This window comes from Nomascus leucogenys, chromosome 3, assembly GCF_006542625.1.
Source record: "Nomascus leucogenys isolate Asia chromosome 3, Asia_NLE_v1, whole genome shotgun sequence".
In the NCBI taxonomy this organism is placed as follows: domain Eukaryota; kingdom Metazoa; phylum Chordata; class Mammalia; order Primates; family Hylobatidae; genus Nomascus; species Nomascus leucogenys.
The window spans coordinates 45,282,601-45,299,964 of record NC_044383.1 but is presented as its reverse complement, the minus strand read 5'-3'; the positions used below and the strand labels follow the sequence as shown (position 1 = coordinate 45,299,964).

The window sequence follows — 17,364 nt, the reverse complement described above, 5'->3', positions numbered from 1 at the left end:
GACAGAAGACCATAACTTTTCCTTTAAAAGCTCATAATATTATCACAAGGCAACATGGCCCTTCCTGGTTTTGATCATGAGTGTGAGTTAGCATTCTATATATTGTATAGATCAGAGCATCTTTTTATATTCATGAGAACTCTTACTTGACTGCAAATTACGAGTGCAACAGAGCATCATCTTACTTCCTTCAGAATTTCTCATTTGAGCAGACTTTATGAAACTGTGTTTCATGACGGTAGGGACTATGGAGTCCTCAGTTCTTAGCACAATGCCTGGCACACAGAAGGAATTCAATACATATTTGTATATATTTGTTCAATTGAATGAGAATGAAAGATACAAATATTTGGGAGTTCAATTGTGCTGAAAGACACTTCCACAGCAGTATATTCCATAAGATATATTTAAAGTTTATTTTTGATTTCTATAGTTAGCTGATTTTCTACTTTCATTCCATCTCTGGCATTGATTTTCATACTGATTTAAGTTGCTTTGCAAGTGAGAGGGCAAATGTTATCTTAGATGTAAATCTTTCCCATTGAGGATAACTGGACAGGGAAACTAGAGGCTGAAAGAGGTCTGTTGTTTGTTTTTACTTTGTGTGCAAATGTTCTCCTTACAAAATGGGCTGTGTTATTTCATTCTCTAATAAAAGTCCCCTCCCCTTTATTTTAAATAACAGAGATGGAGTTGGGATCTACATATTCCAGGCTGGTGTGAACTCCTGGCCTCTGGCAATCCTCCTGCCTTGGCCTCCCAAAGCAGTGAGATTATAGGCATGAGGAAGTGAACCTGGTCCCCATATTTGGTTTTAAAAGTGAGAAATACATGAAATCACAATATTCTATTTTATAATTTGTGCCTATTAATTTAAATAACAAAAAATAGATATTTATTTTTATGTATGTATATATGTGTATATACACATATTGTATCTAAGTACATATATACATTATATATATATATTTTTCTTCCTGAGAGACCACCCCAAGATCTGATATTACTATCATATGATATTCTATGACATCACTATAATAATGAGATGAATATTTGCAATTAGTATTTGACAGCTGTTAATTAAATTGCCTTAACAGATTTATAGGGAAAACATCAGTTACATAACTGAATTACAAATAACTATGTCTATTATATAAATGACAAAATGTCATGATTACTAGTCACTGCTTATTATTTTAAGATGAGGATTACTAATTTATCTGAGAGCCCTGATATTTTAAAACAAAAACCCAAACGGGAAACCTGACAGTTTTTCATGATCACAGTTCTTCTTTTCTTTTCCTTCTCTCCTTTTCCCTTCTTCTCGGTCTTCCTTTTTTGTTCTACTTATAAAGTTTTACCTGTCTGGATTGCATTTTCTGCAAGTTCAAATAGTTCCATTTTCATTCAATTCTTTTTTTTTTAAATGTATATATACATTTTTATTACACTTTAAGTTTTAGGGTACATGTGCACAACGTGCAGGTTTGTTACATATATATACACGTGCCATGTTGGTGTGCTGCACCCATTAACTCGTCATTTATATTAGGTATATCTCCTAATGCTATCCCTCCCCCCTCCTCCCACCCCATGACATGCCCTGGTGTGTGATGTTCCCCTTCCTGTGTCCAAGTGTTCTCATTGTTCAATTCCCACCTATGAGTGAGAACATGCGGTGTTTGGTTTTTTTGTCCTTGTGATAGCTTGCTGAGAATGATGGTTGCCAGCTTCATCCATGTCCCTACAAAGGACATGAACTCATCTTTTTATGGCTGCATAGTATTCCATGGTGTATATGTGCCACATTTTCTTAATCTAGTCTATCATTGTTGGACATTAGGGTTGGTTCCAAGTCTTTGCTATTGTGAGTAGTGCCGCACTAAACATATGTGTGCATGTGTCTTTATAGCAGCATGACTTATATTCCTTTGGGTATATACCCAGTAATGGGATGGCTGGATCAAATGGTATTTCTAGTTCTAGATTGCTGAGGAATCGCCACACTGACTTCCACAATGGTTGAACTAGTTTACAGTCCCACCAACAGTGTAAAAGTGTTCCTATTTCTCCACATCCTCTCCAGCACCTGTTGTTTCCTGACTTTTTAATGATCACCATTCTAACTGGTGTGAGATGACATCTCATTGTGGTTTTGATTTGCATTTCTCTGATGGCCAGTGATAAGAAGCATTTTTTCATGTGTCTGTTGGCTGCATAAATGTCTTCTTTTGAGAAGTGTCTGTTCATATCCTTTGCCCACTTGTTGGTGGGGTTGTTTGTTTTCTTTTCTTGTAAATTTGTTGAGTTCTTTCTAGATTCTGGATATTAGCCCTTTGTCAGATGGGTAGATTGCAAAAATTTTCTCCCATTCTGTAGGTTGTCTGTTCACTCTGATGGTAGTTTCTTTTGCTGTGCAGAAGCTCTTTAGTGTAATTAGATCCCATTTGTCAATTTTGGCTTTTGTTGCCATTGCTTTTGGTGTTTTAGTCATGAAGTCCTTGCCCATGCCTATGTCCTAAATGGTATTGCTTAGGTTTTCTTCTAGGGTTTTTATGGTTTTAGGTGTAACATTTAAGTCTTTAATCCATCTAGAATTAATTTTTGTATAAGGTGTAAGGAAGGGATCCAGTTTCAGCTTTCTACATATGGCTAGCCAGTTTTTCCAGCACCATTTGTTAAATAGGGAATCCTTTCCCCATTTCTCGTTTTTGTCAGGTTTGTCAAAGATCAGATGGTTGTAGATGTGTGGTATTATTTCTGAGGGCTCTGTTCTGTTCCATTGGTCTATATCTCTGTTTTGGTACCAGTACCATGCTGTTTTGGTTACTGTAGCCTTGTAGTACAATTTGAAGTCAGGTAGCGTGATGCCTCCAGCTGTGTTCGCGGGCTCTTTTTTGGTTTCATATGAACTTTAAAGTAGTTTTTTCCAATTCTGTGAAGAAAGTCATTGGTAGCTTGATGGGGATGGCATTGAATCTGTAAATTACCTTGGGCAGTATGGCCATTTTCACGATATTGATTCTTCCTATCCATGAGCATGGAATGTTCTTCCATTTGTTTGTGTCCTCTTTTGTTTCATTGAGCAGTGGTTTGTAGTTCTCCTTGAAGAGGTCCTTCACATCCCTTGTAAGTTGGATTCCTAGGTATTTTATTCTCTTTGAAGCAATTGTGAATGGGAGTTCACTCATGATTTGGCAATCTGTTTTGTCTTTTATTGGTGTATAAGAATGCTTGTGATTTTTGCACATTGATTTTGTATCCTGAGACTTTGCTGAAGTTGCTTATCAGCCTAAGGAGATTTTGAGCTGAGACAATGGGGTTTTCTAGATATACAATCATGTCATCTGCAAACAGGGACAATCTGACTTCCTCTTTTCCTAATTGAATACCCTTTATTTCTTTCTCCTACCTGATTGCTCTGGCCAGAACTTCCAGCACTATGTTGAATAGGAGTGGTGAGAGAGGGCATCCCTGTCTTGTGCCAGTTTTCAAAGGGAATGCTTCCAGTTTTTGCCCATTCAGTATGATATTGGTTGTGGGTTTGTCATAGATAGCTCTTACTATTTTGAGATACATCCCATCAATACCTAATTTATTAAGAGTTTTTAGCATGAAGCACTGTTGAATTTTGTCAAAGGCCTTTTCTGCATCTATTGAGATAATCATGTAGTTTTTGTCTTTGGTTCCGTTTATATGCTGGATTACGTTTATTGATTTGCATATGTTGAACGAGCCTTGCATCCCAGGCATGAAGCCCACTTGATCATGGTGGATAAGCTTTTTGATGTGCTGCTGGTATCTTATTGAGGATTTTTGCATCGATGTTCATCAGGGATATTGGTTTAAAATTCTCTTTTGTTGTTGTGTCTCTGCCAGGCTTTGGTATCAGCATGATGCTGGCCTCATAAAATGAGTTAGGGAGGATTCCCTCTTTTTCTATTGATTGGAATAGTTTCAGAAGGAATGGTACCAGCTCCTCTTGTACCTCTGGTAGAATTCGACTGTGAATCCGTCTGGTCTTGGGCTTTTTTTGGTTGGCAAGCTATTAATTATTGCCTCAATTTCAGAGCCTGTTATTGGTCTATTAAGAGATTCAACTTCTTCCTGGTTTAGTCGTGTGAGGGTGTATGTGTCCAGGAATTTTTCCATTTCTTCTAGATTTTCTAGTTTATTTACATAGAGTTGTTTATAGTATTCTCTGATGGTAGTTTGTATTTCTGTGGGATCAGTGGGGATATCCCCTTTATCATTTTTTATTGCATCTATTTGATTCTTCTCTCTTATTAGTCTTGGTAGCGGTCTATCAATTTTGTTGATCTTTTCAAAAAACCAGCTCTTGGATTCATTGATTTTTTGAAGGGTTTTTTGTGTCTCTATCTCCTTAGTTATTTAGCTTAGCTAACTATGATCTTAGTTATTTCTTGCCTTCTGCTAGCTTTTGAATGTGTTTGCTGTTGCTTCTCTAGTTCTTTTAATTGATGTTAGGTTGTCAGTTTTAGATCTTTCCTGCTTTCTCTTGTGGGAATTTAGTGCTATAAATTTCCCTCTACACACTGCTGTAAATGTGTCCCAGAGACTCTGGTATGTTGTGTCTTTGTTCTCATTGGTTTCAAAGAACATCTTTATTTCTGCCTTCATTTCATTATGTAGCCAGTAGTCATTCAGGAGCAGGTTGTTCAGTTTCCATGTAGTTGAGCGGTTTTGAGTGAGTTTCTTAATCCTGAGTTCTAGTTTGATTGCACTGTGGTCTGAGAGACAGTTTGTTATAATTTCTGTTCTTTTACATTTGCTGAGGAGTGCTTTACTTCTAAGTATGTGGTAAATTTTGGAATAGGTGTGGTGTGGTGCTGAAAAGAATGTATACTCTGTTAATTTGGGGTGGAGAGCTCCGTAGATGTCTATTAGGTCTGCTTGGTGCAGAGCTGAGTTCAATTCCTGGATATCCTTGTTAACTTTCTGTCTTATTGATTTGTCTAATGTTGACAGTGGGGTGTTAAATCTCCCACTGTTATTGTGTGGGAGTCTAAGTCTCTTTGTAGGTCTCTAAGGACTTGCTTTATGAATCTGGGTGCTCCTGTATTGGGTGCAGATATGTTTAGGATAGTTAGTTCTTCTTGTTGAATTGATCCCTTTACCATTATTTAATGGCCTTCTTTGTCTCTTTTGGTCTTTGTTGGTTTAAAGTCTGTTTTATCAGAGACTAGGATTGCAACCCCTGCCTTTTTTGTTTTCCATTTGCTTGGTAGATCTTCCTCCATCCCTTTATTTTGAGCCTATATGTGTCTCTGCATGTGAGAAGGGTTTCCTGAACACAGCACACTGATGGGTCTTGACTCTTTATCCAATTTGCCAGTCTGTGTCTTTTGATTGGAGCATTTACCCCATTTACATGTAAAGTTAATATTGTTCTGTGTGAATCTGATCCTGTCATTATGATGTTAGCTGGTTATTTTGCTTGTTAGTTGATGCAGTTTCTTCCTAGCCTTGATGGTCTTTACAATTTGGCATGTTTTTGCAGTGGCTGGTACCGGTTGTTCCTTTCCACGTTTAGTGCTTCCTTCAGGAGCTCTTGTAGGGCAGGCCTGGTGGTGACAAAATCTCTCAGCATTTGCTTGTCTGTAAAGGGTTTTATTTCTCCTTCACTTATGAAGCTTAGTTTGGCTGGATATGAAATTCTTGGTTGAAAATTCTTTTCTTTAAGAATGTTGAATATTGGCCTCCACTCTCTTCTGGCTTGTAGTTTCTGCTGAGAGATCAGCTGTTAGTCTGATGGGCTTCCCTTTGTGGGTAACCCGACCTTTCTCTTTGGCTGCCCTTAACATTTTTTCCTCATTTCAACTTTGGTGAATCTGACAATTATGTGTCTTGGAGTTGCTCTTCTCGAGGAGTATCTTTGTGGCATTCTCTGTATTTCCTGAATTTGAATGTTGGCCTGCCTTGCTAGGTTCAGGAAATTCTCTGGATAATATCCTGCAGAGTGTTTTCCCACTTGGTTCCATTCTCCCCTTCACTCTCAGGTACACCAATCAGACGTAGATTTGGTCTTTTCACATAGTCCCATATTTCTTGGAGGCTTTGTTCATTTCTTTTTATTCTTTTTTCTCTAAACTTCTCTTCTCACTTCATTTCATTCATTTGATCATCCATCGCTGATACCCTTTCTTCCAGTTGATCGAATGGGCTACTAAAGCTTGTGCATTCGTCATGTAGTTCTCGTGCCATGGTTTTCAGCTCCATCAGGTCCTTTAAGGACTTCTGTGCATTGGTTATTCTAGTTAGCCCTTCGTCTAATCTTTTTTCAAGGTTTTTAACTTCTTTGCCATGGGTTCAAACTTCCTCCTTTAGCTCAGAGTTTGATCATCTGAAGCCTTCTTCTCTGAACTCGTCAAAGTCATTCTCTGTCCAGCTTTGTTCCGTTGCTGGTGAGGAGCTGGATTCCTTTGGAGGAGGAGAGGGGCTCTGATTTTTAGAATTTTTGGTTTTTCTGTTCTGTTTTTTCCCAATCTTTGTGGTTTTATCTACCTTTGTTCTTTGATGATGGTGATGTACAGATGGGGTTTTGGTGTGGATGTCCTTTCTGTTTGTTAGTTTTCCTCTTAACAGTCAGGACCCTCAGCTGCAGGTCTGTTGGAGTTTGCTGGAGGTCCACTCCAGACCCTGTTTGCCTGGGTATCAGCAGCGGAGGCTGCAGAACAGGGAATATTGCTGAACAGCAAATGTTGCTGTCTGATTGTTCCTCTGGAGGTTTCGTCTCAGAGGGGTACCCGGCCGTGTGAGGTGTCAGTCTGCCCCTACTAGGGGGTGCCTCCGAGATAGGCTACTCGGGGGTCAGGGACCCACTTGAGGAGGCAGTCTGTCTGTTCTCAGATCTCAGACTTCATGCTGGGAGAACCACTACTCTGTTCAAAGCTGTCAGACAGGGACATTTAAGTCTGCAGAGGTTTCTGCTGCCTTTTGTTTGGCTATGCCCTGCCCCCAGAGGTGGGGTCTACAGAGGCAGGCAGGCCTCCTTGAGCTGCGGTGGGCTCCACCCAGTTTGAACTTCCAGGCCAGTTTGTTTATCTACTCAAGCCTCAGCAATGGCGGGCGCCCCTCCCCCAGCCTTGCTGCGGCCTTGCAGTTCAATCTCAGACTGCTGTGCTAGCAACGAGAGATGAGCGAGGCTCCGTGGGCATGGGACCCTCTGATCCAGGCGTGGGATATAATCTCCTGGTGTGCCGTTTGCTAAGACCATTGGAAAAGAGCAGTATTAGGGTGGGAGTGACCCGATTTTTCAGGTGCCATCTGTCACAGCTTTGCTTGGCTATGAAAGGGAATTCCCTGACCCCTTGCACTTCCCACATGAGGCAATGCCTCACCCTGCTTTTGCTCATGCTCGGTATGCTGCACCCACCGTCCTGTACCCACTGTCCAACAAGCCCCAGTGAGATGAACCCGGTATCTCAGTTGGAAATGCAGAAATCACCCGTCTTCTGTGTCACTCATGCTGGGAGCTGTAGACTGGAGCTGTTCCTATTCGGCCATCCTGAAACTGCCCCCGATTCAATTCTTAAGTGGACCATTTTGTGTTATAAGGTTTATGGCTATTTGTTTAATTGAAATAATCATGAACTCCTTTAAGTGTCACAAGGTGACTGGATTTAAAGCCTCAGGCCCATCCCAATTATTTATAACATCTCATATTATGTCCTTGTTTTTATAAAGAGTTGACATAATAAATAGCCATATGGAATAACACTTCTGCATATTTTGCAAAACAGCCATTGAAGTTATTATATATTATATTAGTGTTTGTTACTCAGAGATTCTAACAATAAAATTCTTGTGAGTATAAATTCTATGAATACATTCTAAGTTTGTTCATTTGCTTTTTTTCTTTTAAGGTGAGTTGGATTATTTTCTTTGATAAGATATTGAAAACTATGTCATTGTGGCTATTGGCCATCACATCTCTAGAATTCAGATTGTCTTAATCTCCTCAGATTGCTGCCTGTTGGCTATTTTATTGATCATTAACACTCCTCAGATGGTGACAAGGAAAGAATGCTAAATTTCTGATCAATCATTTTCAGGGTTGCTTACTCATTTTATTTATTTAAGTTGCCCTAATTCCTACCCGTATTGGTAACAGAGGCTGCATTCACCTAAGTTAGACTTTTATATTTATGCTCTTTGCTTCAGAGACTATAATATCCAAATTGAAGACTGGAATTGTTAATTATTATAATACGTACCATAAATACTTACTTTCTAAATGCCACGCAAAGTCTTCATATGTTCAAATCATTTAATTCTCAGTAACCCTTTGGTATTGGTATGGTATTATTTTACTCATCTTATTGAGGAGGCAACAGATAGTTTAATTTACCCAAAGTTACACAGCTAGTAAATGGTGGAACTGAGTTGAGTCTGGACTCCTGGACAGTCTAACTTCAAATTTAAGATCCTGGGATGGACCTCAGAGATCTTCCTGGGAGGTTAATGTATCTCACTTGTGGCACTATTCCTTATGTTCTCTACATGACAGATATTGTTAATTGTTGGAAGATCTTTTTCTACTGAGTCTATACCCAGCCTGGGAAGCATTCTTAGTTGTTGTTCCAGGTGGCAACTACTTATTGAATGATTCTCACTTGTTGAAACCTATTTATCATTCACACAGGTCTAATCTGTTCCTTTTTCAGAATGATTTATGCTAAATGTTTTAGTAGAAACTGGCTAGATGTTCACCAAATCCACTTTTTCTTCTTCCTACATATATAGGTAGACTACATTTCCAGCTTTCCTTCCAAATAAGTGTGGTCACATAACTGTGTCCTAACCAACAGAATGTGAGCACACTTGAGGTGCACCATTTCTAGGCCTACCCCTAAAAACTCCTCTGGCTCTCCTCCATCCTGTTTCCATCCACAGATTGATGCCTATGAGTACACTGACTCTGTTAGTTACCTTATGAAGTTTGCGGAGTCAAAAAATGGATGGAGCCTGGGTTCCTAAATAAAGCTTTGAAGAAAGCTACCTACCAATCACAAACACCTGTTTGGGCTTTATGTGAGCAAGAAATAAACCTCAGTCATGTTCAGGCCATTAAAGTTTTTGGGTATGTTTACTACAAAAACTAGCGTTACAAATACAAGGCCTATACAAAAGTACAACAGTAGCATTTTTCAGAACCAGAATCTGAATGTAGGTCTTGTAAGTCCAAATTCTTCCCACTATTCCAATCTTACTAATTTTAGAAACTACCAAGTTAATATGATAAACACCTTATTTTAACATAAATTTTCTCAAATTTTAACTCCATGAAGATTTGAGTTTATTGGCAACAAGGGTTCTCTCATTTCTAAAAAAAATCTCAAGTATTTCCCAATTGATGCCTTCAGGAACAAACCTCCCACTCCAATTATCTGGCCTACAATTCCTGACCAGATGTGAAGCATGAAAGGTGACATCAAGTCAGGGTTTCTCAAATGCATACTTGGGAACCATTTCTGTGGGATGTTAGTAGGTTTGGTGCTGAAATACAATAACCCATGGTCAAGTACATTTAGGAAATTCTAGATTAAAAGAAGTAAAAAGGTGTCTTTTCTGTAGGAATATCCTTTAAAAAGATAATATGTCCTGAGATTCTCCAAAATAAATGTCTGTAGTATTTTGCAAATTTATTTGATGACAGAGCCCTTTTTCAAAGAGCAACTCAAGGAAATAGTGTTCCACTGAACAGATTTTGGGAAACACAAACAAGGATATTGGGGCATATTTATAACTATTGTTACTTGAAGTCGGGTCTAGTACATCTTGGAATCTACTCCCTCTGCCTAAGGAAACTTTGGTTCTGGCTGTGGCTTTCTACATGTACTGTACTACCTATTCCTGACTTCTAACAAATGATTATGCCTTGATCTTTGGGCTACTTCTATATCCTCTAGCTCTCTTCAAGACTTAACAACTGACTGTATTTTGTGGTCTCAACCATGCCAGACTTTGTTTATCTTGTTGCTTCTCTACCCTGACAGAACACAAATGTTTCATTGGTTGTGTATGTACGTTGTAGTATTAATTATTGATTCAATCAAACACCCCACATAAAGCAAGGGTGTGGGGTAGTGTTACTGGCATTAAGAAACATCTCCTGGCTGGGTGCAGTGGCTCACACCTGTAATCCCAGCACTTTGGGAGGCTAAGGCAGTTGGATCATTTGAGGTCAGGGGTTCAAGACCAGACTGGCCAACTTGGTGAAGCCCCGTCTCTACTACAAGTACAAAAATAATTAGCTGGGCATGGTGGTGGGCACCTATACTCCCAGCTACTTGGGAGCCTGAGGCAGGAGAATCGCTTAAGCTCAGGAGGCAGAGGTTGCAGTGAGCAGAGATCTTGCCACTGCACTCCAGCCTGGGCCACAGAGCGAAATTACATTAAAAAAAAACAAAAACAAACAAAAAACAAACAAAACAAAACAAAAACTCTTACTGTCCTAGTTAATATCAATAAAATAGAGTGAAGTTACATTATATGGGCATTTGTAGTATGCGAGTTCAACTAGACCCATTTAGTATCCTGGTCCCCAGATAGTGAGAAAAAAATAGTTTAAATGCAAAGCAGTTAGATTTTATGTTATGAAATGCCATTACTGGCATTCTGTCTCACTTAATTTAAAACTTGCATAATTGAAGATTAATTTCCCATACAGCTGTCAAAGAAAAGCAGGTATTTCTTTGTTTGCTGAAGTGGCACCACCATATGCTTTAGCAAAAACATGGTTTCCAATTCATGTAGCCACTCCTTTCAATACTGTATGATTGCTGATATAAAAAAATTTTAAAATTCTTTCAAATGCTTCCAATCATGAGATAATTTATTAATATTTTATGTTGTACTCCTTAAAATTTGCATAATTTTATAAATTATTACTGCACTGTACTGTGGGTGCTTTTACCCACCATCCCACTCCATTTTTATAGCAGATTTATAGTCTGTTAGGAGATAAGACTCTGCTATTTCTTTCCTTCCTGTGTGCCTTTCATAGTAGAAAATATCACTGGGTCCTATAAATCCAAATCAACTTTTAATCTGGCTTCACCAAAGAAACAGAAATCTATTGAATGTTGGGAAAATAGTTGTACTGAATTTACTGAAAGATGTTACATCATTCTCTAAAATGTAGTGTCGTTGTAAGAAACTTTGAAGGTAATTTTGAATGTATATGACTCTTTATGTGACAACTTTAGAACTTTACCTCCCATATAAGATGTGACTCTACTTGAAGATAATGGACATTATTGATTGCTAATCCAGCATTTAGTACTTCCTTCCTTCCTTCTAACAAAACTCTATTGTATTCAGGTAGCACTCCTCATAACTAAAGGAAAGATGACCCCAGTCCCAGTTCCAGGAGTAGATCTGGACTTGTAAAGGCTTATCACATTGCTCCCACACTCTTTGCCAGCACCTGGTTTTGGAGTACTCAAGTAATCCAATTCTGGTCTGTGGCACATGAGGAGAAGTCTATTAAAGGGCTTCTGTAAAGATTTCCTTGATTAGTATTATTATTTATTGTTATTATTTTTTGAGATGGAGTCTTGCACTGTCGCCCAGGCTGGTGTGCAGTGGCACGATCTTTGCTCACTGCAACCTCTGCCTCCTGGATTCAAGAGTGATTCTCCTGCCTCAGCCTCCCGAGTAGCTGGGATTACAGGCCCTTGTCACCATGCCCAGCTAGTTTTTTGTATTTTTAGTAGAGATGGGGTTTCATTACATTGGCCAGTCTGGTCTTGAACTCCTTACCTCGTGATCCACCTGCCTTGGCCTCCCAGGATTTCCTTGATTCTTAGAAAGGAACAGAGCCAGTTATAGTTCATTTCATTCCTAAGCATGTTGTTAGGTTCAGTGTGACTCCAACAGCTATTGCCATCTTGCTGCCAGTCCTCTGAGGACATCAACATTGAGAGTGGAAGAGAGCAGAGAAAGATAAAACCTAGGTCTTTGAAGATATTGCTCAGTTCCTGAATCAATGAACCCCGAAGTCTCTCCAATCTTCTCCTTAGATAATGTATTAGTCAACTCAGGCTACCATAACAAAACACCATAGACTGGGTGACTTAAACAACAGAAATTTTTCACAGTTCTGGAGGCTGAGAAGTCCAAGATCAAGGTGCTGATAGATTTGGCTTAGTTGGGGCTATCTTCCTGGCTTGCAGACAGCTGCCTTTTTACTATGTCCTCACATGGTGTGTGCAAGCCAGGATATAAAGAGAGAGCTTTGTCTCTTTTGCTCTTCTTTTAAGGCCATCAACCCCACAGGGTTAGGGCCCTACCTTTAGGACTTCATTTAATCTTAATTACCTCCTAAAAGTCCTATCTCTAAATACAACCATATTGGGATTAGGCCTTCAACCTATGTCTATGGAGGAGACACAATTCAGTCCATAGCAGATAATATAACAAATGTCTTTATGCTGTTAAACATAGTTTAAAATTTAAACAAGTTTAAATTTTTTTTCTGTTATGTACAACTGAATACACCCTGACAGATATCATATCTTATGATGAAATACACACAGGATAATGTCTAATTCATGGCATATAACATGAAAAGATCAAGGGTTAGTCTCCTTTTCTCAGAACAAAGCAGTTGTAGAGTTAAAAATAGTCCATTGAAGTTCTAAGGCATTTTATGAACTGCTGATTGTACATATATGTGGTATCATGTTAACATAAACAGTCCACCCCTAAGGGAGTTTTAAGTTATAAAAGAAACATTTTTCTAAGATCATGAGCTCTGATATAAAAACCATACTCCAGCCCAGTTCTATCATTATGAAGGTCTGGTGAGCCAAGAGACGTTGGTGATTTTATCAAGCCAGACTTTTAACTAATGGCTTGGTGAAGCCATTACTGTCCCATAAAACACTGTAAGAGATTGACAGGACAATTCAAGAGTTTTACATCATTAACGGTTATTCCACAAAAAGCAGCATCTCAGGGATCACTGCAATCCTACAAATGAGAATACACTTTCACCTTTTTGCCTAAAAGGAATCAGTTATGTTTTTCTTACAATTCAAATCTAATTTTTATAACTGTCTTCAACAAAAAGGGTGGAGTGTAGATTCATCACATTCTAGTAAAGCTCTCATGAAAGATTTTACCCGTTACATTGTTTATAAAGTAAATTTACCATTTTTCCCCAGATAAAATGTAAATAAACAATAAAACTATATTGAAATGAAGGATTTTCATAACATAGTAAAATTCTCCTTTAATTTCTAGCCGAGGAAGTGGAAGAGCAGCACTTATCAAATTAACAAAAAAATACCCAAACCAAACAAACAAAAACAAACTTCACCAAGAAACAAATGAGAGATATATTTGCATATAGATGCATCCATATTAAAGCAATAGAACTTGGGCCATTTTGAAATCTTAAACTTTCTGACACTATTTTCCTGAACTCAGTAATATAAACCATGTGGTGAATGAAATTCTGAAAAACTTTGCTGGTTTCACTGTGTATTTTATTACTGGCCAAATGTGACATTAAATTTTATCCCCTGTGGCTTGGAGTTAAATGCTTGCTCTGTTCAGAATGGCAACACTCAATTAAACAGCATTTTTCATGATCTACACCCACCATTGTTACTGTATTTAAGGGAAATAATGGGGGTACTGACCTATATTGCGCTTCTTATTATCAATGGAGACGAAGCGTATGCAGGGATTACTGGTGATGTACTGCCCAGCCCAAGGGACATCAATCTTCGTGCCAGCTTCATAAAAGAGGCCCAGAGCATATCGAGAGGAGTAGCTCACAGCTTCCAGCTGCTGCCTTTGGCATTCACTAATTACTGTGGAAGAAAAAATAAAAGGCATCAAACTTAAAAATATCATCTTTCCTTTTAGCACATCAAATATAAAATTCCTTTAAACCAGTTACAACCGCTTCCACCAACTCCATCTCACTTACAATGAATTTTGAAAGGTATTGTAAAATAGCACCAGCTCTAATTTCTTTTTGGAATAATTATTAACTTTGGCACATTGTTTTTATCAAGCTGAAGGTCCACATTCTTTGGAATGGCATTCAAGGTTCTCAAAATCTGGCTCCAAATTGCTTTTCCAGTCTGGTATCCCAGTCCTTGGACTGTCTGGCCACATTATAGATTCCATATACTGACCCCTTACTACAAGTTAGGGTATTTGCTATATACTTGACATAAGCATTTCACTCTATCACAACAGTTTTAAAAGGTTTAGAGTATTATTTCCAAGTTACAGATGAGGAGGCTGATGCTCCATCTGTTATGACCTCTTAAATTGTTCCATGGATACAAGGGGGGAATAACACACACTGGAGTCTGTTGGGGATGGGGGCATTGGGGAGGGACAGCATCAGGATGAAGAGCTAATGGATGCTGGGCTTAATACCTAGGTGATGGGATAATCTGTGCAGCAAACCACCATGGCACATGATTACCTATGTAACAAACCTGAGCATCCTGCACATGTACACCTGAACTTAAAAGTTGCAGAACACAAACAAAAACTGCTACACACACACACACACACACACACACACGTACATGCACACAAATTGTTCCATGTCATAGAGTGATTTGTTTGCCTGTCATCTTTTTGCCAGTGGATTATAATAGCTCCTTAAGCAGAGGGACCACACCTTAGTCATCTTTGTTTGTAGGTCCCTACCCTACTCATTACAAGCACACCAAAGATGAAACTTTAAAGGGATAGAAAGGCAAACACAGACATGCAAAGAAATAATGTGTATGTCAACTTCTTCACAAAAGAAGTTGAAATGTAGGAGGTAAATAATAGGAAAAGCCTGGAAAAAGAATTGAGCAGGTTTAGGTTCAAATCCTGACTCTCTACTTACCAGATATGTGACACTGGTCAAACTACTTAATTGCTCTGATTATAGTTCTCTTGTCTATACTGGCAATAATAGTACAGAATGCATTAGTCTGTTGTGAGGATTATATGAAATAATGCATAGCACAGTGCTTGGCATATAATAAGTGTTCATTAAATAGTAACTTTTTCTACTACAGATAGAAAAAATATTTAGGAAAATCGGACAAGAAAAAATACTTAGGAAAATGGGACAATGTTCCATCCTGAGGTGGGAAAAGAAGACATTTCTTCCACTTTTTACTTTCTATCTCCAATACCCCTACCTTTAAGGTCTCAGGGAGCTGCTTGTTTATGTATGTACAACATTAATAGTTTAGGTTTCAGAGAAGGTCATAGTTCTGTCCTGCCTTAGGAAGGCTCATTCAGACATGGAACATATGGGAAATTCTCATTTAATTGGGGTAAAATATCCTAATCTACGACAGTAGGGATAAGCAAACCTCAAGGATGAGGGGGAAACTTTAGTTAAATCTTACAGAAGTGGCTTTAGGAGGTAGAGAGAGGCAGGAAAGGGATTCAATAAATTATTATAGCACAGTAATAATCCTATACATTATTTCAGCTACAAAACATTTTTAGAACCATGACCTCATTTAGTCTTCACAAAAGCCATCCTCATTTTACATCCCCAGGAAGGTGAGATTCAGATTGGTTAACTAACCTGCTTTAGGTTACATAGCTTCCAAGTTGCGTGGTCAGGATGAGGCCAGAGCTCCCACATTGGAGTTACACATATATTCTTACTACCCTATACTTTCCTCTGCTCATCTGCAAGTCTGAGTTTCAGAATAAACTTTGACATTGCTTTCTCCTGTGACATTAATGGCTATTTTGTATTCATAAGTAAAAGCCATATTTCCCCTTAACCATAATTTTCTGCCTTATTAAAAGCTGTAACTACTTGATGAACGAATGATCTGACATTGGTCTCATTACACTCAATGAATTTGGAACTTCATTTTTTAATTTAATCTGCTTTTAAAGTTATGGCTTGATATTATAGTTACTGTTTTCTAAGAGGGAGGAGGTGAAACATATTAATGCTAGCAGCTGAGCACATAATCACTGTTTCCCATTTTTTTAAATTAAAAAAAAAAAACAACCAAACAAAACTGTGTAGTTAGCTACTTAGTAACTGAAAGGGCCTAAAACTTTTATTTTTTTAACCAACACTGAAGGATCAATAGGTTGACAACCAAATTGGTCCTCTCCCCACTCCCCTTTTTGTTGCTTTTAGACAAAGTGCCAAGTGGTAAATCCCACTAGGTAGCCCTTTGAAAAGGTAATTGATATCTATATAGAAACAGCAATTAACCTTACACACCCTTGTCTATTCCAGGGGCTCTGCAATTCATTCTGAGAACAGGGAGGTGAGACTTCTGACTGAAACAATCTCAATTTCTGGACATTCACTGACAAAAACTTTGTCTTCAGAGCCTTAAAAGTTTTTTATTCTTGCAATGCGGGTAGGATCTTAAAAAAATGTCTTACTTTGTTTAAAAAAGTTCCTAGTGCAAAATGCTAAAGAAACCAGCCCTAGGTCCCACATATTTTGGCAAGCAAAACAATAGATTCTTTCTTATCATGTTTTCAAATAGAAAAAATGACCACAAATCAAGGCTTATATAAAAAGGCCCAATTCCAATATAATAAATCTTTACCTGGCTGTCATCCTCATTTAATTCTCAGCCAATTGGTAAGCATCTCTGCGACACGGACCACATCTCAAACGTTCACAGAAGGCATAACACAATCTAAGCACAAAGTACACACTTACAACCATTTGTCAATTGCATTGACTACCAATTTATGGGGAAAGCTAGTTGTTAGTAGGCTTCTATTCAATTACTTTTCTCTGAGGATAGGATTATATAACACACAAACACACACACGTATATGTAAGATATGTTATATAATATATATTATATATATCTTACACATACATAATATAAAATATATTTTATGACTATGAGTAAAATGGCTAAAAATTGTAGTGAACAGAGTAGTTCACATGCATACTTTCATTAATGAGGAAAATTGTTCTTATTTCATTCTCCTTGTGCCAATGTCTTTGTGTGCATGAGTGGGTTTGTGGGAGGGGAAGAGCAGAGGGAGAGAAAGAGAGAGAAGAGGAGGGTGAGAGAGAGGAACAGAAGATCTGGCTGTACTCCTGAATAACACTGGGTAAGTAATTTAATTTTCTTTGTTTCCTCATGTAATTTTATTCTCTTAGTGTCCAAACCTATAAAAGAAGGCTAATAATACATATTCTGCCTATTTTCTACATTTTTTGGTGACAATCAAATCAATCTGTTCATCCATCCATCCATCCATCCATCCATTTATCCATCCATCCATCCATTATGCCATGCACTTTTCTAGACACGAAGGCTGTAAAGCAGAAAGATAAAGTCCCTGCTCTCTTGTAGCCTA

The 17,364-nt window shown here is 38.2% G+C and overlaps 1 protein-coding gene across 1 annotated transcript in view; it reads right to left on the bottom strand.

Annotated features, from left to right (window-relative positions):
• RNLS (renalase, FAD dependent amine oxidase) overlaps positions 1-17,364 on the bottom strand; it is a 308,905-nt gene that overhangs the window by 64,503 nt on the left and 227,038 nt on the right. Inside the window, exon 5 of the mRNA XM_003255175.3 lies at positions 13,674-13,847. Within this exon, the coding sequence (XP_003255223.2) occupies positions 13,674-13,847 (174 nt within the window). The remainder of the gene's footprint in view (positions 1-13,673; positions 13,848-17,364) is intronic.